Source organism: Nycticebus coucang, chromosome 2 (assembly GCF_027406575.1).
Source record: "Nycticebus coucang isolate mNycCou1 chromosome 2, mNycCou1.pri, whole genome shotgun sequence".
NCBI lineage: Eukaryota > Metazoa > Chordata > Mammalia > Primates > Lorisidae > Nycticebus > Nycticebus coucang.
Window position 1 is genome coordinate 100,506,349 of NC_069781.1, and position 27,907 is coordinate 100,534,255.

Consider the following 27,907-nt stretch of genomic DNA (forward strand, 5'->3'; position numbering starts at 1 on the left):
GTTCAGGCAGGCTCACAAGCAAAGACTGTTCATTTAAATTCTTGGCTTGAATGGCTCTGTGCAGGAATGAAAAATTACAAGTCAAAACACTCACTGATGTGCTTGAATGGATGGAGTAGCTTCAACCAAAGCTAAGTGAAGGTGGTAAAATCTTGACTTGGAATAAAGGAGGGGGAAAAAATCCTAAGACAAAACAATAAAACAACCTCCCACACAAAAACAATTTCTGCACTCAATAATGTACTTTCAAGTTATCACTATAGGAAAAATCTTCTCCAAGTAAGGGGTGATTCAAAACTCAGAAGGTAAGGAATGACAGACCCAAATTAAAGATCCCATTCTGGAATTCCCTAGAATAAAAGACTTGGACTGAGGTAGAACGATGAATCAAAATGACACCTGCAGATTCAAACCTTTCAAAAGAACACAAACCATTCTACTGAAAAGTAATCTTGGTGTTCTTTGCAAAGCTCATCATCAAAAGTTGTTGTTAGGTAATGCAGAGGCACTTTTGATAAATATTTTCCCCAATCCACTTTCATGCAAATTTAAGCAACTCAACCTTTTAAGGAAACAGATTAGAGCCCAGCCTGCACCATTTGACCACTGCCAATTATTCCATCAAAGGCGGAGCTAAAGAAAAATTCCGACAACCTGACTCATAGGCCTCGAGAGAACTTATCTATCCAAAGAAATCTACATCAAAGAGAACTCTATTTTTTCACCTGTTAACACATCCTTTATTCAAACACAATGGAAAAATCTCTCTAAATTTAAGTTATAGTTCTAACTACAGGTGCTCACTTCCATTAAATACTGAAATGCTGGCATGTCCCTATATGAGCAGACTTCAACAATACCTCTTCTCCAAATTTATGAAGTGCCTTTCACCCATCTAACGCCAGTGTTCAGAGGGTCTACAGGCTGTGTAAATAAGCCTCACCCTTTACTACCATGGTGCATAGGATACAGCTTCCAGTACCAATAAGGTTTCATCAAAGTTGAGAGTAAGAAAACAGATGGAGATTCATAAAATCTTCTTCCAGAATAAGGTAACATGAAGAATATAATTTCTGACATTGAACTCTGGCTAGTGTCCCTGCATTGAAAACCTAGCTTTGTAGAGATAGTGGGTAACGGTGCTGCTGGTAAACACGAAACAGGTAAGGCTGCAATGAACCCCCGTGACACTGCTGTACTACGCTGACAGACCAATTCAATCCACGGTCTCACAAAGCGAAGAAGACCATTTATTAAATTAACTACCATGTTACCTTTTTCTAATGTATAAAATGTGCTTACTAATTTAAGCTAATATACTCTCCATTAAAAAGCTTTCAGAGCACGTTCAATAATGGAGAAACGGGAGGTATGCAAGCATCTTCAGGACAAAGGTGGGGCATGAGTTTAAATTCTACCTACACACGGCACAATTTTTCAAAGAGGCTGTCCATTGGCCTTGCCAGAAACACCTCATGGGGAAAGATTATTGCAGTCAAGAACTCCAAGGTTAGAGAATAAATTGAGTTAGGCAAAGATATATGCCAAAAGCCAATTTGTTAAAGGAAAAAAGGTGAGTTAAGTTCTCTCTGGACATAAATGACACTAGCTCAGGTGATGATGATGATTTTAGTTGTGTGAATTAGCATCTTTCTTCATAATCAAAGGCTTGGAGAAAATGTAGGACTTTAAGGCAACCAAAGGATGACCAAGTAAGACTAGGATGGCTCCCAATAAAAATGGAAAAGGAAATGGCATCGGGAAAGCCACTTATGGGTTCTCACATGGGGATCAGAAAACTTGGGCTTCAATAGCTGTTCTAAGACTGGCTGAATGTGACCCAAGGCAAGTAACTCAGTAGCTGGGGCCTCTTTTTCCTCATCTCTAATATGGTCTTAACAAAAGTAACTGCCAGAGGGAGGAGGAGGAGAGAACTGACTGGAAAAGCATATGTGGGAACTTACTGGGGTGATGGAATGTTCTCTATCTGATTTCGGGTATACGCAATCCTCAAAAAGTCATCAGACTGAACACTTAAGATCTGCACGTTTTGACGTATATATTTTAATTAAAAATAAATTTAAAACTGAAGATGATTTCTTCTGACACTATAATTCCATGATAACCTATGACATGAGCCTCCTTCATACAACAAAGTCATGAAGAGTCTTCTCCAGACACAGCATCAACTCACAGATGCTTTATCTTCCTTTCAAGGCAACTTTTCATTTTCATATACTTTACAACTCCAAAGAAGAGTTGTAATCAGTCTCCATAATCAGTCCATAATCAGTGTCCTCCTCTTTAGAATGAGTAACTTTAATGCCTTTTCTTCTTTGTAGTGCCCATTTTCCATGCCTTTAATCATTTTTGCTGAATTCCTCTGGACTTACCGAGTTAAACTATATCCATACTTAAACTGTGTGGCCCCAACAAAGGCCTCCACAGATTAAATAACATAATACAAAGATTCCCCTGTAGCTAGAGAAGGTTATATTGCAGCAAAATAAAATTAATAAATTATGACAGTTTATCTGAGTGCCTTATAATTAATGCACTTGCTAAAATGCTCACTCAGAGTGGGCTGGAGTATATGTAAAACTAGAGCTAGAAGAGGGAATGTTCATCCTATAATTCAGCCGGCGTGAACAGTGATCAAAAGTTCAGTGACCAACACTTTGGCCAAATTTCTGGAACCCAGAAAACACCAGGCAAATGAAAACTGTGCCATATAAGGTCCCAGTAAAAGTTAGACTTACATGAATTGAGCTGGTGGTTTTAGGAAGGTTTGAAGGAGAAAGGGGGATGGGAAGGCAAAAGGGACCAGATGTGAACATAACTGCAAACAGACTGCGATTGGCACTTCAGAGCACCTTTGTTGGAAAACTTTGCATGGAGTCAGAGGTTTTGTAGATAAAAATACAAAGCTACTTTCTGATGACTAAAGATAGCATACATGAAGCACGCATCCAAGCAGGATTCAGCAAATGTAAGCTATTATGTTATCTGCAGTCCATGCTTGATGGACAAGCACATTGATAAATGAAGGAAAAACTTCGTCATAGTCTATCAGACATGGAAGGGAGAGTGGAAGGAACCCAATTCCCAGGACTCACGGTTCTATAAAAGGACATACTTCCCTAGAATGGCACCACTGACCTCCTTTCAGCTCACCTGATTGGCTTGGCTACTCTTAGCTTTCTCTTTTGGAATCTGCTTGCCCACAAAAGGGGTACTTGGGGGTCTGCTGTCTGCCCTGCGTTAGGCAAGCTGTGCGTCTGTGTTGTGAAGGTCAGTAGCAATCCAGCTGAGTTGGTAACTGGGTGGGTAAATTTATCTAATTTAGAAATGGAGTGTTACGGGCGGTGCCTGTGTCTCAGTCGGTAAGGCGCCAGCCCCATATACCGAGGGTGGCGGGTTCAAACCCAGCCCCGGCTGAACTGCAACCAAAAAATAGCCGGGCGTTGTGGCGGGCGCCTGTAGTCCCAGCTACTCGGGAGGCTGAGGCAAGAGAATCGCTTAAGCCCAGGAGTTGGAGGTTGCTGTGAGCTGTGTGATGCCATGGCACTCTACCAAGGGCCATAAAGTGAGACTCTGTCTCTACAAAAAAAAAAAAAAAAAAAATTAAAAAAAAAAAAAGAAATGGAGTGTTAGAAAACCCACAGACAGCACCCACCTAAGCAGTCCCTCAGTCCAGCTCTGCCAATAACAAAATCTTTATTTCAATCTTCTCTGTCTGTTCCTCAGCTGGCTCTGAACTCCAGAGGACAAGAGAGGAGGAGCAGTGTTCTCCTCGTCACCTAAATCACAGCAGGAGTTTTAGATTTCTTCTCTTCCCAGAATCCCCATTTGATCTGGCCATAACCTCCTCCTTTTAGAATGATGGATGTGAGAAAATTGAGAAGCCATTTCAGTTGCTTCTGGGCAGAAAGAAAAAGCACCCAGGAAGTGGCTGCTGCCCACTGCCCACCCTGTATCTCCTGGGAATACAACTGGAAGGGCAAAATAACAAATGTCTGTCTTTGCCTTACCTAGGCCTAAGGTACGCATTTTTCAGCTGCACAGTTCCTCTAACAACCAATTAATCCCCAGGCTTTAGACGAGAAGCAGAGAACATCTTCACTAAGAAGAATCGGAGAACCCACCGACAAAGTCTTTATTCTGGAGATAAGGAAAATGCAGCTTGGCCCAAACAGCCAGATCCAACCAAGTAAGGATGGCACCTTCAGGCTCGAAGTCAGGGCTCTCAACTTCACTTTCTTTGTTCCAACATGAGACACTCCTATCACAATTCAGTAGCTGAATTATGGCAGTGACTCTCCAGATGGGAGGGTGGATCAGACTCCAGGTGAGGAATAGGTATTTTATACAATTTTTTAAGTCTTCAGGTAAGATTCTATCTCAGGCCAGGTGCAGTGGCTCACACTGGTAACCTTAGCACCTTGGGAAGCCAACATGGGAGGATTACCTGAGCCCAGGAATTTGAGACTAGGCACACAAAGCTAAAAAGACCCACCTCCACAATAAAATTAAAAAAAAAAACACTTAGCCAGGCAAGGTGGTGCACACCTGTACTCCCACCTATTCAGAAGACTGAGGCAGGATGATTGCTTGACCCCAGAAGTGAGAGGCTGCACTGAGCTGTGAGCCTGCCACTGCACTCCAGCCTGGGTGACAGAGCAGGACTCTGTTTATAAAGAAAGACTAAATGAATAAATAAAAAGATTCAGAATTGTCTCTCTAGGGAGTCACCGGGATATGAATATGAACAAATAAACAAGTTACTCTCTGAGAATCAGTATACTTATCTGTAAAATGGCAATAATAATCTATCCAATCTATTTTAAAGGTTTATCCTCAGGACTAAATGAGATGATATTTAGATCAATTTTTTTCCTGACTTCCAAACACTAATGGCTTCAGTTTCAATTCAGGATAGGGTAGGATATGCTGCAGTAACAAACAACCCCAATGTTTTAGTGACTTACTGCAAAAAAGTTTACTTCTCACACATACTAAATCCACTGTGCATCCAAGTGACTCTCAGAGCACCTGTCCTACTCACTCAGAAATTTGGGCTGCCTGCAACTGCAAAATAAGGCCTCCTCTGTGACCCCAGTACACTTGAAGAGAGCACTAAATGGTCCGTCATGCAATTAAATGTTCCCACATGAAAGTAGCATGTCGCTTCTGCCCATAATTCTCTTCTTCCCTTGAGAATATATAACTAAAAACATTCTAAAGTATTCTGTATAGCTCAAGGAAGATGGTCCAAAATAGGCAAGTTACTGAAAAAGAAGTAGAAATCACCTCTGTTCTACCAAAAAAAGCAAAATACAGGCAATAAGATGTGCCTGTCAGAAAAGAAAGCACATGGCCTCATCTCCTAAAGATACCAACCCCCACAGTCACCACAGTCAAGAATAAAAGCAGCATGGCAAAATAAAACCAACACAGAAAGGGTCTGCAGTAAGAGGATCTCTCAGCTGGTTTTCAAAATGAACGAATCATCTGTACATTACTCTGGGCTTTCCCCACCAAAATGTACTGATTTAGTGACTTTCTGTAAATAGAAAAATGATTTAATCGAGCTGGGTATAAAAGCACTACAAATGAGGCATGATGCACACTTCTGTGCTCCTGTGCACTCCCCCTCTGTCTTTCTTGGCACTCAAAGCAAAAAAGATTGAACATCCAGCTAGGCTACAACTGAGCATCCAATGGCCTATACCAGGGGTGGGGAAACTGTGGCCTTCTAGGTCCTTCGGGGCAGTCTTTCGACTAAATCCAGACTTCGTAGAACAAATCCTTTCATTTTTTATTAATACGTTTTTGTTAATCTTTTATATTTTTATTTTTTAAATATCAAAAAATAAAATACATTTCAATAAAATAATCCTCCCAGATTGGTACAATGAGAAACATTAGCCCATAAGGGCTAAAGTGACAGCTGTCACACTCATGATTTAGTTCAAACTGCCCCTGACTGATGGGCACTACTACTACATGAGGCTGGTGGGTGAAGTTTAGGGGGGTCAAGTACGCCAGTCTCTTATCAGCTTTTGACAACAGTGTACCATGTTTCTGTCAGAAGTGGGATTTGTGGATAGTTGCACAGCTTCACAGTATTTTAAAATTCTGTCTGCTTGACAGCCCATCATGTCAAAGAAGGTCCAGAGAACACTGAAGGAACCTCTTTTTAAATGAGGGTTGGGAATTGCAATATTATTGTGTTTCTGCTAAAGATAAATAAGATGATTTACTTGCTTTGTGATACTGCAATTAACGACATTAAAGAAATTCAATGCTCATCAGCATTATAATACCCATAAGGACCACAAATATTTAAATAACAGGGAGATGGTATTGTAGAAATTAAAAGGTAGAAAGCAAAAGTAAAGCAAATTCTTTCCAGTAGCAATAAGATCTAGAAATAATCATAATCCCACAGAAGCAACTTACAAAGTAGCTTATATAGTCAGGAAAAATGGGAAGCCATTCAGTGAAGTAGAAATTTTGAAAGTATGCACTGTCAAAGTTGCAGGATGCTTAGACCCCAATAATGTTTCAAAGTACAAACAGCTAACGTTTAAGTTAAGGAGAACCATAACTACTGGCAGGAGGAAGAAACTTCAACTTCACCAAACAACTTCATGCAATTCTTCTAAACGACAATACAGGGTGTGTAGGTGTATGCTTTATATATATATATATCTCCCGTATACACTGTTAAGTCACTTAGATGCATCAACTGATATTACAGACTTGGCACAGGTTTTATACTTTGTTCAGGTCATAACAGAAGATTTTCTTTGCTATAAAGAGTTACCTGCTTTGAACACTCTTGAAAATAAAACACAGGGAATAGGTATTGTCAATAACTTTTAAGGTACATGTCATGAAGTTGGACTGAATTTGGTAAATTTTGTGAGTGTATGTACAATGGTGCACCTTCCATGACAGGAAAACCTGAAGGGTTTATTGCACAGATAAAAAAAGGAATCAACAGATGCTCTCGTTTCTTTTCACTGTATCTTGCATCAGCAAAATCTCCTGCGCTACAATGATTTTCTTAAGTGAGGCTTTTTAATAGGTTTATGTATTGTTAACTATACTGGTACAAATGCAACACAACAAGATCAGTTTTGTAAAATAGTAATGGTGAGTGATGAGGTATTTAGTATGGATTTGCTCATTAGCTGTATCACTCTGAAGTGCATTGGCTAGAGCAGAGACAGGCATTAATCAAAAATTTATCTCTCTAAAAACAAATAGTTAAATTTTATAAGAAAAAGAATCAGCAATGAGAATTATTGAAAAAAGATTTCTATTGGAATCCAGCATTTCTATGTGATATCATTTCAAATCAAAATGACCTAAATACTTCTTTGCAAGATGAAACTAAGTCTATATATAAACCAAACATTTCAAAAAAACCATCTTTTTTTGAAACATTTCTTCTTCAAAAGGAAGTTTCCGATAAACATTTACCTCAGTTAGCATCAAACAATGACTTTAAAATTTTCTTAGCATCAAGCCAAATGTTAGGGAAGATCACTGGTGAACAGGATGATATATACAAATCCTTTGAAGAATATGCAGCTATTATAGACCTATTAACTGGGAGTTACCATGAAAGTTTCACTGACTTTGAGAATCATGATATCACACTCAAATTAGCATTTCAGCCTCACCTACTTGATATTACCCAGGCACCTAAACAACTACAGATGGAATTGGCTGAGCTCTTAGTAGATGACATTTAACTGAAATATGAAAAAATGCAGTGGAATACCCACACCCTCAGCAATGTGTTTTCTTGCTTTTCAACCACTTATTGCTGTGAATCTACATTCTCCTACCTAACCCAAATCAAGATGCCCTTGAGATCACAAATGACTGACGCCCATCTAGAAGCTCAACTAAAACTGCAGGCCTCTGTGCTGCAACCAAATGTTCAAATGCTTTCCAACAAAAAGCAGACACAACAAAATCATTGTGAGATTAGTTAACTTTAAAATTAACAAGTGGCTTTCACTTTTTGAAATTAAGTATATAGTAGTTGGATTTTTAAAAAAATAATGTACCTTTTTAAGTGTATAATTAAAGTTTCTTGAAAGCAGCCTTATTTGATTATAGCTAAATTAATATAGCCTTCCAAGATGAAAAGGCTCCCCATCGCTGGCCTATACTAATTTTAAAAAACCTCACATTGATTTTCTCTGGTTTATGCTGAAAATAAAAGAAATCACTATTGATGTCAACAAAGTCCCCATCCAACAGGATTCCCCTAACTCAATGGTCTTGTAACACTTTTCTTATGTCCGCTGCTCCCAAAAAGGCTACTAGCACCACTGAGGGAGGCTGTCCCTACAATGCACTGTTCACAGCAGGGACTAGAACCAAGACAGCAGAGTAGCCCACAAAGTGATGCATCAGACAAGCAACTTCTTTTTATTAATTTATGTTTTTGGCTACATGAACACTGAAAACCAAAGTTAAAAGTTATAGGAGGAGAGAAAGTGTTCAATGTGAAGATCCTTAATTTAACCAAATACATATAAATATTTCACCTGATATTACAGGATTTCACACACACTTATTTTATTTTCTCTTTCTGCATGAATAATATGCCCACATTTCTACCTCTCAACTCCTTTCTTTCTAGTAAGGCTTTTCTAGCTTTGATGAATCCTGTTTTGGTTTAGTTTCTCAGCAAGGATGACTCACATTCCCAGAGCTAGGAAGAAATGCATCATACTGCTCACTCAAGTGTTTGTTTTTCAATAAGTTCCCAAACACAAACCTGGAGTTAGCCTCGGAAGATGGCAAGGGTCCCTCTGCTGCCAAATCATTGGGTAAGCATGTTTCCGGCTTCATTTCTGCCCAGCACCCCACTGCAATTGTGAAGGTGGAGGCTGGCATGGGCATAGTTACATAGTAATGCCAGCTTGAGTATCCTACAAACAGAAAGAGAAAAACTTTAGTGAGTCTGGACCTTATTCTGTGTTTCTTCTTCTGAAGCACTTGAAGAGTTGGTAAGCTGGTAAGAGCCAACTCTTGCGGGTGGGTCACAGCAACTAAAGGGGCATTATTCCGGGACTCAAGGAAAGCACAGAGGAACGATGGTTTCAAGGCAGCTAAGGAGGTTTCCAGGGATCAGTTTGACACCCTTCAAGTGAACCTAGAGATAAAAGGTGGTGGTTGAGGTGGTCACTCAAAGCTGTAAACACAGAAGGGCATAGGCCATATCCGCCAATAAAGACAAGGTGTCTTATTATCTTCATTGCCTACCACAGTATTTGGCACCAAAAAAAAGATGCTTAATTTATATCTACTGAATGAATGAATGGAAGAAGGAATGGTCACTTCTGTGCTGTAACTATTATACTTCATTTACATTCAATTCAAGTTACTCTAAAGTGGACATAGTAGAAAATACCTAAGGTCAGAGAAGGGAGACAGCTGGGTTTTAGTAGCAACTCAGAAACTAATTCACTGAGGAAGTTTAGGTCTCATCCCCCAATCCTTTTTTCCTTTTCTTTTCTCAAGACAGAGTCTGGCTCTGTTGCTTTGGGGAGAGTCCAGGAGTGTCATCACAGCTCACTGCAACCTCAAACTCCTAGGCTCGAGTGATCTGCTTGCCTCAGCCTTCCAAGTAGCTGAGACTACAGGTGCCTCCCATGATACCAGCTAAGTTTTCTATTTTTAGTAGAGATGGGGTCTCACTCACTCCTGCGCAGGTTGGTCTCTTAAACTGAAGCAATCCTCTCAGAGTGCTAGAATTACAGGCATGAGCCACCACGCCTGGACACCCCCTCCAACCTTTTTATCTGTTTAGAGGGTCTTCCATTCCTCACTGAGCAACTGAAAACCAGGCGTAAAGGTTCAATGGAGCCCAGCACTTCTACTTTGTAAGAGGGATGGAATTATAGCTGGGGCTCCCCTCCCCAGATGGGTATGTATTCTCTACTTAGTCCAAACTTTACAGAAGACTTTTATCAAAGGAAGGAATGATTGATAACTTACAATACTATACTTTCCTAATTTCTAAGATGGGAAAATAATTTTAGTGTTTCTGAAATCGAATTCGTCATACAATCTGATTTAACAGTATTTTTTTTCTGAGCATCTGCTATAAATTGATGGTGTGTCTTAAGGGGAATTGATATCATCTTATATTATGAAATACATTTCTCCATTCCTTGTGTTCCCATGGGGAGGAATTTCCATTAGAGTAACACCTTTCTTTCTTTCTTTCTTTTCTTTTGGTCCCCTTACAAACTCCTTTGTAGGAGCTATTGTTCCCTTTCTTACTTTAAATTTTATAAGGTTAAACACCCATAAAGTGACCTGTGATTGTCTAATTTGGTCAGTGAGATGTCAAATTCAGGTTCGAAATATTAACATGTCCATACTGGCCAGTGGACCTAACATGACATTTTTCAAAGTACTTTACCAGTAAAAATCAATAATAGAGGTTAGAGTTTGATCTCCAAATGCTTGGCTCCTTTGTCTATCTCTCTACTAATTCCGAACTTAAGAAGGTCGAAAAGCAAAAAATAAATCTGATTTGTGCTGAAATTTGAGTTTGGATGTCATTAGAGGAGATATTTGAAGGAGAAATACAAAAGGCCATGCTCAGAACTGCTGGAATCCCACAACCAGGCAGCCATTCTCTCAAGTTTGCTTGTAAGTTTCATCCTGCTTCTGGAACCAAAATGGCCGGTCTTGAGATTCTCTCTCTTTGTAGCTAAGAAGTTGAAGGCATGTTCTTCTTTAAAGAGATATTCAAATCCACTGATGCTGGAGCCAATCCAGTGATTGCGTCTACTGAGCTTGAAGAAAAACCACAGGCTTAAGTGAATCACTGCTCTGATCCCCAGCCAGTAAGAAGTGGGTAGGGACAGTCACAGAACTCTGGATGAGAGCATGACATGGATCCAGCATGACAAGCTATTCCATGCCCATCTCCCTAATTATTCCACTTTCCCACAACTACTTCATTCTCTGCAACCTGATGCCTCCCATGACTACTGCATGAAAACCTTCAGTTTGTCCTGGACAACATAGAAAGAGCTGGAGCAGGTGGGAGGGAGGGTGGAAGTGGAAGAATAGGAAAATGTTGTGGCTGAGGAACTAAATCTTTTGAAAGACCTTGGTTTAAAAAAAAAAAAAAACTCAAATAACCAAATTTTCTTAATCAGAGGGCTGTGATCTGTCCTTGTTTCTTTGAAGTACATTTTAGAGCATATACCCCATGGACCATTAAATTTTCCTTTCTAAAAATTTACACCCTTGGGGGTAGTAAATAAGCAGCAACAATAAGGTTTTCAGATAAAAATGGAAGTTTGAATGAATGAAGGCATCTTTACTTCCTCCCCAAACCCCACGAAAGGATAAAAAGATTTTTTTAAAGGGATAAACCAACAACAACAGGAAGAATAAAACAGGAGACAATAGCTACAAAATAGGACTGGAAGCCAGAACACAGATGGAAGAGCGGCAGATGACACAGTACACCTAAGTCAGCAGTGGGAAAGACAAGACCCACCTTATTTTACCTCCTAGAAACCCTGAAAGGCTCTGGGGCAGGGGAGGTGCTAAACTAAACAGGTCTGGTTTGAAAGACTCTGTAAGAAGGGTTCAGATCTACAATGACCTCCCCAACTCTGCACACCTGGGCCTACCCTCCTGCGTACATTCTGGCAAATAAGTAGTTTTATTTTTGAGGGAGTGAAAGAGGGCCTCTGGACTAAGGGGTAGGGATAGAGAAAGGAATGGCAAATGGATGGGATTAGATGCACAAATGCAGAGAGGATGCTGAGATCACCAGCCATGTTTCCACATTTGGTTCCCAGAGGCTGACAGCCAGGTTTTCACCCTCTAAGCAGGAGACTGGGGAAGTGGATGAGCCAAGAGAAGATGCTTAAGTATATTGACATTGCAGGTTTTCTGTGATCGGCCTGTGATGAAGCTCATGGTTGACAAGCCTTCTGTAAGCACTCAGAGCTGCCAGTCAGTATTTCAGCCCCTAATCCTAAATACATGCAAACCAAGGACCTTCAGACATCTTTAAAAAGCCTCAATGCTAAACCAGGAGGCCAAACAGAAACAAGCAACTTGGACGATAGTAATCACACAAGAAGAAAAAACTTAGACATGATTGCAAGAGGGACTTTACCTAACAATTGCAATCAGAGTAACCTGGCTTATTGTATCCTCAATGAATCCCCAACAATAAAAAAAAAAATATCAAGCATACAAATACAAATAGAATTAAGAGAATTTATGGCAACCCTGAAACAAGTACAGTATAGTATGAAAAAGAGAGACTCATAAGTAAGTAAAATCAAAAACATAATAGGAAAAAAGAAAAACGTAGTAAAAGGAACAGGATAGAATATGAAGCTAAGGAAATCTCACAGAAAGTAGACCATTAAAAAAAAAAGACAAAAAGATGAGGCAAAATAGAAGTGTGGTTCCGGAGGTCTGAGGTCCAGGCAACAGAAACTTCAGAAAAAGACAACAGAGAAACCATAAGGGAGGAAATCAGCAGCTGAAAAATTGGGGGAAAATTGTCCTAAAGTGCATGGGGCATGAGTTTCCAGATTGAAAGGACACAAAATACTCATGACACTGGATACAAATCGACCCCAGTAAACTGATCCATCAATTAAGTAATCTTAACAGAAAAAGAACAACATTTCTGGTTCCAAGATAGTACTAAAATCATAAAATATGACTCAGAAGGAAGAAATAATTTAGAGAGGAACAGTAGGAATGGCCCCCTTAAGAAATCCTTTTAAGAATGAAATCCTACGCACAACAGCCATTCTCCCGACATTCCGTATTAAATTTTGACCAGAGTTTTGCTGCCTCTTTGGTTCTTATACCATCCATCTAGTCCATGGGCAAGATGGGACTTGTGGAAACGGCAGGAACAGAAACTATTTCCAAGAGAAAACATTGCTAAAGGAATAAAAGGAATTTGTTAGATCCCTGCACACGGTCATCCAGAATCCACATAGCGTACCCACCGTGTCCCAGCATCTTTATCAAAACATCTGTGCCTTTTGGGTGATGTGGACAGTGTACTGGAAGCCACAAAGGGATTGGCAGGGCAGAGAAATGGAGATTAGCAATAAAAAAGTCAGAGGCTTAAGTGACCTGGAGTTTGGGAGTAAGATGGCAATAGTGATAACAGAACCTGAATTGAGTCCAACAAAACTATTTTAGAACTGTCATTGTTTCCTTGCAGTCTTCTCTGAAGTTAAATAATAGGAAGAAAATGATTTCTTTGGAAATGTATTGAAAATATCACCCAAACTCATATTTTAAATGCTCAAGATGATTTCCTCTTATATAGCCCATAAAATACTATATTTTCTTAGATTCCTAAAGTTCGTCTACTTAGTGAAGCTCATTCAGAATAAACTGTTTCATATTTCAAGCCTTTAAAAAGCAAAAAAGTTTTCTTGGCTACCAAGTGGCAGTCAAATGGGGGCAGATCAACTGGTTGGGACAAATAGGAACCAGCCAGGAGCCCAATTCCCAAAGACTCTGGTCAACTTCTTCTCAGAAGCTTGTCACCAGTGTCTGGCACTGGGCTTCTTGCCCCAATCCTGGGTGAATGCTGGAGCCAGTGCTGAGATCACTGAATGCTTCCAGAGCTCTGGGGAAAGTTTTAATTAATTATTATGAGGACATTTCTAGTTATTCTCATTTGGCAGAAAAGATTCTTTTGAGTTGTCTGTTCACAGATTATTCCAATGAGCCCAATTGTGCATAAAGACTGCCCACTGTCACAGTGAACACCTGACCTCATCTTCAAATCAGGCTGCAAAAAATGCAAATTACAAGGTGGAAATAAATACTGACCCCAGAAAGCAGAGCATGCCTTCCTAAGACAAAGAGAAATAATTTCTGGATTGTCTATTGTTTGGGATAAGCCTACCTTACAAAGAGAAGGAATGAGAGTTTATTTCTCCTGCGTATATACACCGATTGAGTTCCAGCTCTGGAATCTGACAGCTGGTGTTCGATTCCCTGCTCCACATTTACCAGTTTGGGCATATGACTTAATCTCCCCATGCATTAGTTTCCTCGTGTATAACAACAGCGTAATCATTGTATCTACCCTATAGGATTTTGTGAGGGTTAAATAGATAATTTATATAGTGATCACTAGATATAATAATTGGCACATGGTAAGTGTCCAAGAAATGTTAACTGCTATTTTCGTCATTGTCCCTGTTGTCGTCATCATCATCATCTGCAAGTTCTCATCTTTACATCTGCCTCCGTCTGTTCAGGCTGACTTTCTGAAGGCAGAGGCGAAGAATGTCGAAGGTATGGCTGCCACATGTGCACAAAAGCCCGTGACCTGATGAGGCCCACATACGGGGTTTAAGGTTGAATGGCATTAAAATGCAGTCCACACAATACGATCCATTTAAAGGAGAATAACAGCCTAAAGGGGGCATCCTGTATGACTTCATATAGAATGGACCATTTGGAGACTATTTAAATGATGTTTACTTTAAATGAGCCATCCTCAATGAAACAGACAGTGAATGCCTTCATTTTCCTTTTGATTCAATCTACTTGCACTAGATTTCCTAGATTTCCTCGCTACACCAGCTGCAAAACAAAAAGAACATGCTGTACTTGAATTAACCCAGAGTTTTTCCTCTGCAGAGGCCAGAAGCCCATCACTCCACTGGATAATTTCACAGCCAGGCCAGGATTCATCAGCAAGCTTGCAGAGAGGGGGATGGTAGGAAGGGGCCCAGAGGAAGTGTCGCTCCCTAACTGTGCAGGCTTGAGCAGCCACCAGCTTGCCCTCCCTTCTGGACAGATTCTGTAAAGTTGGACTTGTGACCTCTCAGAAAGAGATCAGATTCCCTTAATACCCCTCTACTACTTTCTCAAATTGGGCCATATTTGGGGGGGTAGAACTCTATACTTCAGTTGTCTCACTAGTAAGCAGATGTATAATAAGAGAGATTGTTCTTTGAATCACAACAGCAGCTGCTACAAGATCCAAATAGTCACTTACATCTCCAAAACAGGAATGAAATTATTTTCCTGTGCTTTTGGTAGGTGTAATAGGATCTGAAATGGATCGATTTTCAAATCACTAAAGGAGGTTTTTAAAATTTAGTTTTGGAAATAAGTATCATAAAGATACAAAATTACAGCTAGATGGGGGAATAAGTTCTGTGTTCTATAGCAGTGTAGGATGGCTATGGTTAACAATAATATATTGTAGTTTCAAATGGCTGGAAGGAGGATACGGAATGCTCCCAACGCAAAGAAATGGCATGTGTTTGAGATGACAGGTATGCTAATTACCCTGATCTGATCAGGGTGTGTGGAGACATCACTATAGACCCCATGAATATGTACAATTAGTAGTCGATTGAAAAAAATAATTTAGTAAAAAATAAGTGTCATAGCTAAGGAGTGTTAAGACAGTTACCTTAATTATTTACTTTTCTTACTGACTACTCTAAAAACTGTCCTCTGAATAGTTATGAAGATTCCATCTTCTACAAGAAGAAGAGTAATTATCAGTGAAGAAGGAAAAATGAAGAACACAATAGTGGTTTTATGGGGTGAAAGAGAGAAACTTTTTATCCTAAACCTGGGAAAAACTTACTTGAGAAAAACATTTTTGTAAGGAAATAAATTTTAAAAGAAGAAAAATCAAGACATTTTAATTATTTTTACACACAAGTCATCTGTACTAATAGTAAATTAAGTACAAAATTTATGGGAAGTCAACGTCTCGTTTTTAGTAGAGTCTTGAATAAAGCCACTCCAGAGACCTCAAAAGGCAAAGCCACAGCCACATACACATAATCACTCTGCTTCTGCAGAGGCAAAGGCAGATTATCCGTCTCTGCAAAGTTAAGTATTTCGTAGAATTTCTTGTATTTAAAGAGTTACTGCATTTGCTGAAAATTAAAATAGGCACTTAAATTTTTCCTATTAAAAGCATCCATTTTACCTTTCCAACCTCTCCACTGTGGGTTAGACAAAGAGCATGAAGCGTTCAGAAACATCAAACTGATACATGCTTTTATTTAACATATCGTCTTTCTTTTCTCAATTCTTCCATAGCCCCCACCTCTTTCCTACCTCAAAATTGTTTCTGTCTTTGGCCACAATTCCTTATTTCAGAGCTTCCTGTCCAAACTATTCCATGTGTTAAGATTATTTTGGAACAACTTTGTATCACAAATTAAAGATGCTTGACAATATATATAGAAATATCTATGTATAGGAACAGGTACATTTATAAGTGTACAAAGACACTGTATATAAATATGGATTACATATTTTAACAATATAGGGTGTTCATAAAGTTTGGGTGCAATTTAAAAGAGCTTCACATTGGAAATTGCACATGAACTTTATGGACACCCATATATATTATGCATACATGTCTACTATAACTATATACATTAAAAGGAGGGAAACACATACGTGTGTACAGTAAATATAATATACACATGAAAAGGAGGGAAACTCCCCCGTTTGGGCTGCTCTTCCCCTCTTGGCCTCTTCCTCCAGTGCTTGCTCTTTCAGCAAACCCCAGCTTGCCTTCTGCCCCTACTTTTTTGATGCTGAGTCTATACATTCTGGTTTTCTAAGCTAGAGCCACTCTCTGGAATACCCATAGCGTGACTGTCTTTCGTTAGTTCTTCCCAGTTGTTGCTCAAGGGTTGTAACTGGCACCAGAACAAAGGAGACAGTAAGACGCCCTGGGCTGGTAGGCACTAGCACTGCCTAACCGGGGCGATGTGCCAGGTCAAGGCACCGCTTTGCAAGCGCCCATGCCACCCGCCAAAGCTTCAGGTTTCCTTCCCTGCACCATGGTACCGCCTCAGGCACAGAAGACCCAGGAGAGAATGACCTTCAAATCAAGACCGTTCTTGCGAACTAGGTAAAAGAGCGCCACCTACTGAACACAAGCGCCTCCGTGGGTTTTGAGATTTTCTTTGTTGGCTAAAGGAATACATTGCGCCAGACTTGTCATTCCAAGTCTCATCAGCCATTTCTGACCTGTGATACAGATGACCTAGTTCCTCTCAAACTTAAGCACAAAAGGGATCACTTAACTGGACACCAAATCATACTGCTCCAGATGGCCACTGGTAAACGTTAGTACCTTACTCACATGGGAACATTCATGAATGTGAAGTCCAAGACAAACATCCACAGCAACAAGAACTGGTATTTACAGGCCTGCCAGAATCACTGTTGTCCAAAAGAAACCATGATGACTTTCACATATGTCCTGTATGGTTAAGTGCGGTGCCAGGAGGGTAAGAACTAGTCAACAACACAGCACAAAACAAAAGAATTAACTGACAAAGATTTAGAAAGTACTAACTAGCTCCTTTCTAATGGGAAAACATGAGTGTATTTACTCTGCACTCCTACCCCCGAAAAATACATGAATAAATATATTACTAGCCCAAAATAAAGCTTGCCCAGTTTTAGAAACAAAAGAGTTTTCTTTACTTTGCGTTCTCTCTTTGTAGGGAAAACACTTAATCATAACCAGTCCTAAATGCCTTTTAATTCACCATTTCCTTATACGTAATTCCTGGTTACATATTGTGGGAGTAGTCTAAATAGTATTGCTCATTTTGAACCATCAAGAGGGAAGAAAAGTTGGCTTTCAATTGCACACAGGAGGGTCTGATCTCTCAAATCTTGGCTTTTTCCTGGAATTTCCCACACAAAATCAAGAAAAAGAGAATGTCAGAAAGCTGGTCTATTGGGCAGGCCAGAGAGTAGTAGCATTTTGCCCAGAATGAAGTAATGTCTACAGTCTTTCATTTGCACAGAAAAATGAAATCAGATCCTATGCAAGGGCACATGTAGTTTTTAACACCTTTCACTTGTTCATATGCTTTTTCTCCTTCATTTGAAAGGAGCTTAAATTAGGCACTCTACTTCATTTACTTGAAGCTGCCCACACACACAAAAAAAAAATAGAAGCGGAGTATTGTATTTTTCTAGGAAGTAGGAATATGCTAAATTAGACTCTGTAAAAATAAAACAGAACCAAACAAAAAAATTGCCAGAGGAAAATAATAACGTACTAAACCAACTTTTTTCTTCAAAATTTAATGAGGCTGGAGAAAAGGTATAAACTCCAATCAGCAGAAAGAAATGACTCTGAAGTGAATTGTCTTTTGACAAAATGTTTCTTCCATGAACATATTACTTCTGATTACAAAGACTACATTGATCCAACAAATAAAAACTGAGCACTTTTTATATACATGGCACTGTACTGGCCGCTGAGTCTCCATGCTCAATACTGTAGCTACTTTATGGCAAGGAATATAGGCCAATAATAACATACAGGATAACATATCTATCTGTCCAAATGGAATTATGCTGAGGAAGTTGAATAAGAAAGGAATTAAATGAGTTAATCTAAATCTATGGCCTTGACTCAGCCCTCTTGTAAAAAAAAATAACGACTATTCAGCTAATAAAATTCTTTCAATAGGCTTCACCCTAAAATCTAAACCATTAGCCTTTTTAAAAATAGGAGGAAAGATTTCCCTTATGAAGCAAGGGCTCAGAAGTCTGTCTTCTGATTTCCATCCCTGCCCAAGGGCTGCTGTCATTTCTGTTGCTCTTATCTGCTCCCAGATGCTTTGCTTCTTTGGGGAAATCAAGCTGGTGCCTGGCAAATGTGCTAATCAGGCTGATGTGTCACTGGGATGGAAACTGTGACTTGCTGGGGTCAGGATTTGCCACTCATGTTTTCAAGGTTAGCTCATCATTTTAAAGGGCATTGTGCACAACCAAATGGAGGTCCTATGAGACCAATATACCAATCTAGAAAACGCGACATAGAAATGAAATGGTATCATCTTGTATTCACACACTCTTTTTCTCTAAGGAGTGTAGATGCATTTGTACAAATTATTTCATTCTCAGAACAGCCATTTTGGTTCTAGCAGGGCGTTAGTAGTACTGTTTCCTGGTTGTCAGCTGATAAATCCCAGCTGTAGGCTGTAGAAGGAATTACAGTATTAAGTGTAGCATTCTTCTTCCTTGTCTGGCTCAATCCTCCCTCACTTTGAACTGGTAAAGTCTGTTCTGTAATATCACATAGGTACAAGTGGTATGCACATAAGCAAATTCCAGTGAGCATCTACTTTATTATAACTATGCCCTTAACTGGAATTCTGAAGAAAGGTCCACAGATATATTCCTGAACTAAAAGTTTAAAAGTTTTCCACGAAAATTTTAAAGTTAACTCTTCTTTTAATTTTCTGATATCTTCAAATAGACAAAAGACAATAGCAGACAGAGAGAGATGATAGAGATTAGAACACTTTCTTCTTTAAAAAACATGAAGCAAATAATTTAGGCTTTGGGAACTTTTGTTGCAAATACTCAACTCTGCTGCTTTAACACGAAAGCAGCCACAGCCAATAAAACTTTATTTACAACAGCATGGTACTTGCACAAAAATAGAGAGGTAGATATATGGAACAGAATAGAGAACCAAGAGGTGAACCCAGCCACTTTATCGTCATTAGATCTTTGAAAAGTCTAACAAAAACATCCACTGGGGGAAAGATTCCCTATTTAACAAATGGTACGGGGTGAACTGGATGGCAACCTGTAGAAGACTGAAACTGGACCCTAACCTTTCACCATTCACAAAAATTGATTCTCACTGAATAAAAAATTTAAACTTAAGACATGAAACTATAAAAATGCTAGAAGAGAGTTTAGGGAAAATGCTTGAAGAAATTGGCCTGGGAAAATATTTTATGAGGAGGACCCCCCCCCACCACCGGCAACTGAAGCAACACCAAAAATATATTACTGGGATCTGTTCAAACTAAAAAGCTCCTGCATGGTCCAGAGCACTATAAGTCAAGCAAACAGACAGCTTTCAGAATGGGGGAAGATTTTTGCAGGTTATATTTCCAAAAAAGTTCTGATAACTAAAATACACACAGAATTCAAACTAATCAATAAGCAAAGAACAAATAACCCCATTTCTTTGTGGGTAAGAGACTTGAACAGAAACTTCTCTGAAGATGACAGGCGAATGGCCAAACAAACACATGAAAAAATGCTCAACATCTTTAATCATCAGAGAAATGCAAATCAAAACCACTTTGAGATATCATCTAACTCTAGTAAGATTAGCCCACATCACAAAATCCCCAAACTACAGATGTTGGCGTTGATGTGGAGAGAAGGGAACACTTCTGCACTGCTGGTGGGAATGCAAGCTAATACATTCCTTCTGGAAAGAAGTTTGGAGAACACTTAGGGAACTAAAAGTAGGCCTGTCATTTGATCCTGCAATTCCTCTACCAGGCATATATCCAGAAGACCAAAAATCACTTTACAACAAAGATATTTGCTGAATGTTTATTGCAACCCAATTCATAATTGCCAAGTCATAGAAGTCCAAATTCCCATCAATCCATGAATGGATTAACAAATTGTGGTATATGTATACCATGGAATACTATGCAGTCATAAAAAGGGTGGAGACTTTACATCTTTTGTTTACCTAGATGGAACTGAAACATATTCTTTTTAGTAAAGTATCTCAAGAATAGCAAAAAGAGTATCTAATGTACTCAATACTATTTATCTTTTTTTTTTTTTTTTTGAGACAGAGTCTCAAGCTGTTGCCCTGGGTAGAGTGCCGTGGCATCACAGCTCACAGCAACCTCCAACTTCTGGGCTCAAGAGATTCTCCTGCCTCCACCTCCCAAGTAACTGGGACTACAGGCACCTGCCATAACGCCCAGCTATTTTTTTGTTGCAGCCATCATTGTTGTTTGGCAGGCCCAGGCTGGATTCGAACCCGCCAGCTCAGGTGTATGTGGCTGGTGCCTTAGCTGCTTGAGCCACAGGCACCAAGCCTGTACTCAATAGTATTATGAAACCAATATATAATCACCTACACATTCAAACGAATGATAAAACACAACTATAGTCCAGAAATTAGGAGAGAAGAGGAGGGAGAGGGAAAGGGAGGGGGGAAGTCAGGAAGAGGAGGGTATTTGGTGGGACCTCACCTATTATGCACAATGCAATGGTATTTCAAATCTATTAAGAGTAGAGTATAAATGTCTGACCACAAAAATTAAGTAAGTGAGGTAATGGTTATGTTAATGAGTTTGATGTAAACATTCCACATTGTATACCAAATTAGCACACTGTACCCCATAAATGTACAGTTATGATTTAATAAAAAAAATCTTTATGTACAAAAACAGGCAGTGAGTTGCATTTGCTGGTGGGTTATGGTTTGCTGACCCCTGAAATCATCCAGGTATGACTGAGTAGTGCCACATTATTTTGTTTTTTAAATTTATTTTATTTTTTTGCTACATGATTTTAGAGTTTACATCTGCATCAGTGTGTAGGATTGCACAGGGACATGTAAGATTGTTCTAATTATTGAGTGATAATGAGAAAAGAACATAAGGATGATGCTTTGGGCTGCATAAAAGCCAAATGATATCACAGCATGGTGTGTAAGCAAAAGTTTCTCAGCAAATAGAAGACGAGTGGTGGAGAACTAGATGATCACGTGGCTCAGGGGAGAACAGATGTTCAAACTCAAAAGAAACTGCATGGAGCCATCAGCACCACATTCATATTGTGAGGGACATTTCAGCAAAATATTAATCTTTACATTAAATTTCAGTTGTTAATTTGAATTTTATCCATTTACTGCTTTGGTCTGTGTTTAATTTGTAATTTTATTTTGGATTTACAGATGTGTTAGGGTTACAAACATACAGCGTTCATATCTAGTCTTAGGCCTGTGGTTTTTAAAAAATCATTCTGATGTAAATGATTTCAGTTGGCACTGGTGAACTGTAAGGGCTTTTCTTTCCCTATCTAAAAAGAAAAATAGTGGAGGGAGGGTGTTTGGTGGGATCTCACCTAATGTGCACAATGTAAGGGTACATTTCAAAACAACTAAGAGTATATCATAAATGTCTTGCCACAAAAAATAAGTGAGGGGATGATTATGTTAATCGGTTTGATTTAAGCATTGCACATTGTATATCAGATCATCACATTGTACCCCATAGATGTATACAGTTATGATTTAATAAAAATTAAGTTAGAAAATAATAAATAATAAACATCAAAAAAATAAAAAGAAAAATAATGCTCAAGTTTGAGAAACACAACTAAATGCAAGGCTTTTGTACTAAACACCATGAATGAGAAAATCTGTAGGTTTGGTGAGTTTAGGGTAGGGAGAGCCACGCCTTAGGAGGTGTAGTTACCACGAGTAACCGTTACAGACAGAAAAGGGAACTAGAGGAGCCGGGGTATTAGTGCCTAGTTGAGATTGCAATGTGTCATGTACTCAATCAATCCAGCCTACCAGGAAACCAAATAAAGAGGGTAGAAAAAGATCCTTGTGAGTCTAGCACAGGGGTCCTCAAACTTTTTAAACAGAGGGCCAGTTCACTGTCCCTCAGACTGTTGGAGGGCCGGACTATAGTTAAAAAAAACAAACTATGAACAAACTCCTATGCACACTGCACATATCTTATTTTGAAGTAAAAAAAAAAATGGGAACAAATATAATATTTAAAATGCAGAACAAGTAAAGTTAAATCAACAAACTTACCAGTATTTCAATGGGAACTATGGGCCTGCTTTTGGCTAATGAGATGGTCAATGTCTGGTTCCATATTTGTCACTGCTAGTTGTAACAAGTGATGCAAGTGTTCATCAGTTCGTCTAGATCTGGTTGGAGATTTCAGATGTTTCATTCTGGAAAAAGTCTGTTCACAGACATAAGTGCTGCCAAAGATGGTTGCCATTTTGAGTGCATGGTTCCTGAGATTAGGATATGTCTCAGAGGGGAGAGATGCATAGAAATTAGGAAGGCTGCTTGACTTAAATGCATCTTTCAGAGAGTCACAATTCTGCAGTTCAGCCAGTTCCATTTGGTAAATTGTATCCACATGTTCAATGTCAATAGAAAATGGGTTACAGAAAAGCTGTATGTCCTGTTCATGGAGATGAAGCTCTTTAAATCTAAACTGGAAATCCTTTTGCAACTTTTCCAGTGAATCCACACGTTTTATTTGGGAATACAACCAATGGATTTTCCGCTAACAGATTTTGAGTTGTGGGTAGATGGCAAAAATTTTCCTCCTTCACTTGTTTGATGAGGAGGCATAATTTTACTTCAAATGCTTTCACATGTGATTGCATATCACAGATGAGCTTCCCCTTTCCTTGAAGTTGCACATTCAAACTGTCGAATAGCTCTGTTACATCTGTCAGAAAGGCAAGGTGCCATTTCCATTCTGCATCATTAAGCTCTGGTACTTCTTTGTTTTTGAAAGCAGAAAAGCTGTAATCTGTGGAAGTAAGTCATAGAAATGTTTCAAAACTCTCCCTTGACTCAGCCAACGGACTTCTGTGGTACAGAACATCTTCGCAGGCAACATTTAGCTCAGACAGAAATTCCTGAAATTGTCTGTGGTTTAGTGTATTCCCTCTAATGAAGTTAACACAAGATACCACAGTTTTCATAACAGAGTCCCACTTCAGTGATTTACTACACAGTGCTTGTTGGTGGATGAGGCAATGTATGGCTATTGGATGAGAATGGTTATGTTTGTCCATCTCTTGGTTATTGTGAGCAATTACTCCTTTCTTAGAGTCCACCATGCTAGGAGCACCATCAGTTGTCACACTGGCTAGTTTTGCCCAGTCCAACTCCAAACCAGTCACAGTCTGGCAAACCTTTTCATAGATATCCTCTCCTGTAGTTGTTCCTTTGATGCTTTGCAGTGCAGCAAGCTCTTCTGTGACTTCAAAATAGTCATTCGTCCCACGAATAAAAATTAGAAGTTGTGCAGAATCATGAACATCATTACTTTCATCGAATGCCAAGGAAAAATAGGAAAGTTTTTTTGTGGAGTTCTGCAAATGCTGATGCAAATTGTCTCCCATTTCTTCAATCCTTCATGTAATTGAGGGTCCTGAAAGACTCACTGTACTAAATAAATCGGCCTTCTCTGGACACATCTCTTTGGCAACAGAAAGAAGGCATTCTTTAACAAATTCTCCCTCCATGAATGGTCTGCCAGTGCATGCTATTAGCTTGGCAACTTGAAAACTTGCTTGCAGTGATGAAGTATGTAGCTGTTTCTGCTTCACAAAAGTATTTTGCTGAGTGGTCAATGTATATTTCAGTTTTAATATTTGATCTTTTCTCACTTCTCCAACCAATCAATCATATTTATCTTTATGTTGCGTTTGATAGTGTTGACACAAATTGTATTCTTTGAACACAGACACTATATTCTGGCATATCAAACACACAGCTCTTTCCTTATACTGCATGAAAAAGTAATCATAAGTCCACTGTTCTTTGAATATCCTACACTCTGAGTCAATTTTTCTCTTTCTTGATATCATTGTTTCCTAGGAATTCCAAATTGCTATTAATCAAATACCAATATATAAATATAGCACTCCAAAAACAATATACCAGCAATAACTTTGCCCACACAGAGACAAATAGACTGCACTGCCCATCAATGCAGTCTGATCAGTGCCCATCAATGCAGCCTTGCCAGTCCACATCATTTGAGCCTCGCCAGTGCCCATATGGTGGAACTCCGCTTTTACCTCAGGCTCACACTGGTGTGGTACGGGAACAGGCATGATTACAGAGCCGGTTCCTCCACCACCTTTCCAGCTCACACTACCCTGTGAGACTCACACTGCAATCTGTGAACTTGCACAGGAATCTGATCGCATGGGTTTTCTCACCTGTGCGATCAGATTCCACTGCAGGACAAAAGAAGGCACGTATGCCCTTTTTCTTCCAAATCTAATGCAAGTTCAGCCATACAAGCATATGGCTGAACTTGCACTGCTCAGAGATTGCAACAGTGTGAACCGGGGCTTACACAGCACACAACATACAACATCATACACAATTGAATAGCAATCAGAATATAAATGCACTTACTGGCAATTAAATTGGATTTCCTACTCCTTGGCTGTCTGCAGAGCCGGATTAAGTTCCCATGGGGCCCTAGGCAGATTACCAGTCTGGGGCCCCCATGCGATAACACTGAGCACTGACCATTTGCATTAACACTGACTGCTGACCATTTGCGATAACACTGACTGCTGACAATTTGCATTAATACTGAGCACTAACAATTTGCATTAACACTGAGCACTATTTGCATTACCTCTGAGCTCTGACCATTTGCATTAGCTCTGAACACTGACAATTTGCATTAGCACTGAGCACTGACTATTTGCGTTGTCACTGTGATGCAACCCCCCTGGAAACCACCCCCAATCAACTAACCAACTTAAAAAAAAAAAGGCTCTCCTAACTTCAAAAAAAAGTTCTTCTAACTTCAAAAAAAGGTGCCCCCTATCTGCAAAAAAAGGACCTCCTAACTTCAGAAAAAAAAGGCCCCCCTTAACTGCAAAAAAAGGCCCTACTAACTGCAAAAATAAAAAAAAAAAAGATCTCCTAACTTCAAAATAAATAAATAAATCCTAACTCTGTGCTCTGCACAGGCAACCTGGTGACTCCTCCAATTACACCAGAGACTGAGAAGAGGAGTTGGAGAGTAGGAGGGGAGTTGGAGAGTGTGGGGCACATTCCACACATGCGCACTGTGGGCCGGGACTAGTGGGCTGCTAAGCGGGACGGAAAAAAAACCCAGTGGGGAGAGACAGAGAGAAGGAGGGGCAGGGAGAGATAGAGAGAAGGAGCGGAGTCGGAGAGCTGGCGCACATTCCACACATGCACACTGGCTCGGGACAAGTTGGCTGCTAAGCACGACAGGCAAGGCGGCAAAAACACCTGGCAGGCCAGGACAAGTTGGCTGCTAAGCAAGACAGGCAGCTGTGGCAAAAACACCTGGCGGGCTGGATAAATGTCCTTGGCGGGCTGCATGTGGCCCGCGGGCCATAGTTTGAGGACCCCTGGTCTATCAGATACTGACTAGACAATTGCCAATAAGCACCAGAGCCTAGATAAAGGAGCTATGCGCATCTAACTACCTTTTATCTGTTGAACTGAGAGGGAGATTCGGGCAGCATACAGGTGGAGAGTCGATGGAACTAAGGGAAGTCCACATACTTTGTCCTGTCCATTGGTACACATCAGAGAGGAAAGCATGAGAATCATGGTGAAAAAAGAAAAGACTGAAGAGTGGCCAGGTCAGTGGCTCACATCTATAATCCTAGCACTCTAGAAGGTGGAGTCAGGTTGGATTGCTTGAGCTCAAGAGTTCAAGACCAGCCTGAGCAAGAGTGAGACGTGTGTTTAAAAATAGCCAGGCATTGTGGTGGGTGCCTGTAGTCTCAACTAATCAGGAAGCTGAGGCAAGAGGATCACTTGAGCCCAATATTGTGAGGTTGCTATGAGCTATTATGCCATGGCACTCTACCCAGGGTGACAGAGTGAGACTCTATCTCAAAAAAAGAAAAAGAAAAAGAAAGGCAGACTAGTTGGGTGTTACGGTGGACGTCTGTAGTTCCAGCTACTCAGGAAGCTGAGGCAAGAGGATTGCTGAATCCCAGGAGTTTGAGGTCGCTGTGAGCTATGATGTCACAGTACTCTACCCAAGGTCACAAAGTGAGACTTTGTGTCAAAAAAGAAAAAAAAGACTAGAGAATAAAGGTAAAAGAAGATATCATTCTAAGGACTCAGAGGAAGAGCAGGTATCAAAAATCAGTTTACTACAGAAACCAAAAGCAGTTTAGGAAATGCACATTGTCATTATGATACAAGAATACATAACTTCTATGAAACAACAGTAAAAAGCCATGAGAAGATAAAAAGCTGAAACCTAAGGATAACAGATTGAGATCTAAAGGCAATAAAGTAAGAACATTTTTAAAAATGAAGGACTAAAAGGAAACTAATGTTATAATAACATAATTTAAATATCTAATGGACACAATAATTAAGAAAATGCCATGAAGGCTATGTTAACCAGTTTGGTGAAAATATTTCAGACTGTATATGGAACCAGTACATTGTACCTCAAGATTGCATTATTGTTCACAGCTATGATTTAATAAAAAATAAAAATAAAAAAATATATATCTAATGGAATTAGTAAAGAACAAAAATGTAGGATCTATTAAGCATAGAGTATAAATGTTTTAATACAATAATTAAGTAAATGAGGTGAGGGATATATCAACCAGTATGATGTAAGCTTTCCAAATTGTATGTGAAATCACCACATTGAACCCCCTAAATACATGTTCTACCTCTTTTTGATTTAATAAAAGAAAAAAAAAACAACTATGAAAATCAGTGGTATAAAGTGTAAATAAATAAAAAGGCAAACCACACAGATAGGGAAAATATATGTGACAAATGGCTCCTATCTAGAGTATTATATAAAATATTCTTATAATCTAGTAATAAGACCACCAACAAACTCACATTTTAATAAATGGGCAAATGGCTTGAAGAGATGCTTTTTAAAAGATAAAAGAATGTGCACTAAGTACATGAAAAGATGCTCAACATCATTAGTTATCAGGAAAATGCAAATTAAAACCACAGTGAGATAGTATTTCACATCCCATTGGAAGGCTAAAATTAAAAGGACTGACGATATCGCATGTTTCGAGGATGAGCAGCAATTAGAACTCTCGTACGTTGCTGGTGGGAATATTAAATGATACAACCACTTTGGAAATCTTTTGGCAGATACTCACAAACTTAAACTCATATGATCAATTCTATTCTTAGGCATTTACATCAGAAAAATGAAAACCTATGTTCATATTTATGTATGAATGTTCACAGCACATTTTCTATAATGGCCAAAAACAATCCAAATGTCCATCA

The 27,907-nt window shown here is 39.3% G+C and overlaps 1 protein-coding gene across 3 annotated transcripts in view; it reads right to left on the bottom strand.

Annotated features, from left to right (window-relative positions):
* AOPEP (aminopeptidase O (putative)) overlaps positions 1–27,907 on the bottom strand; it is a 422,485-nt gene that overhangs the window by 311,937 nt on the left and 82,641 nt on the right. For all 3 annotated transcript variants that reach the window (XM_053577274.1, XM_053577284.1, XM_053577293.1), the window contains exon 4: positions 8,807–8,960. In XM_053577274.1, coding sequence (XP_053433249.1) covers positions 8,807–8,960 — 154 coding nt within the window. The remainder of the gene's footprint in view (positions 1–8,806; positions 8,961–27,907) is intronic.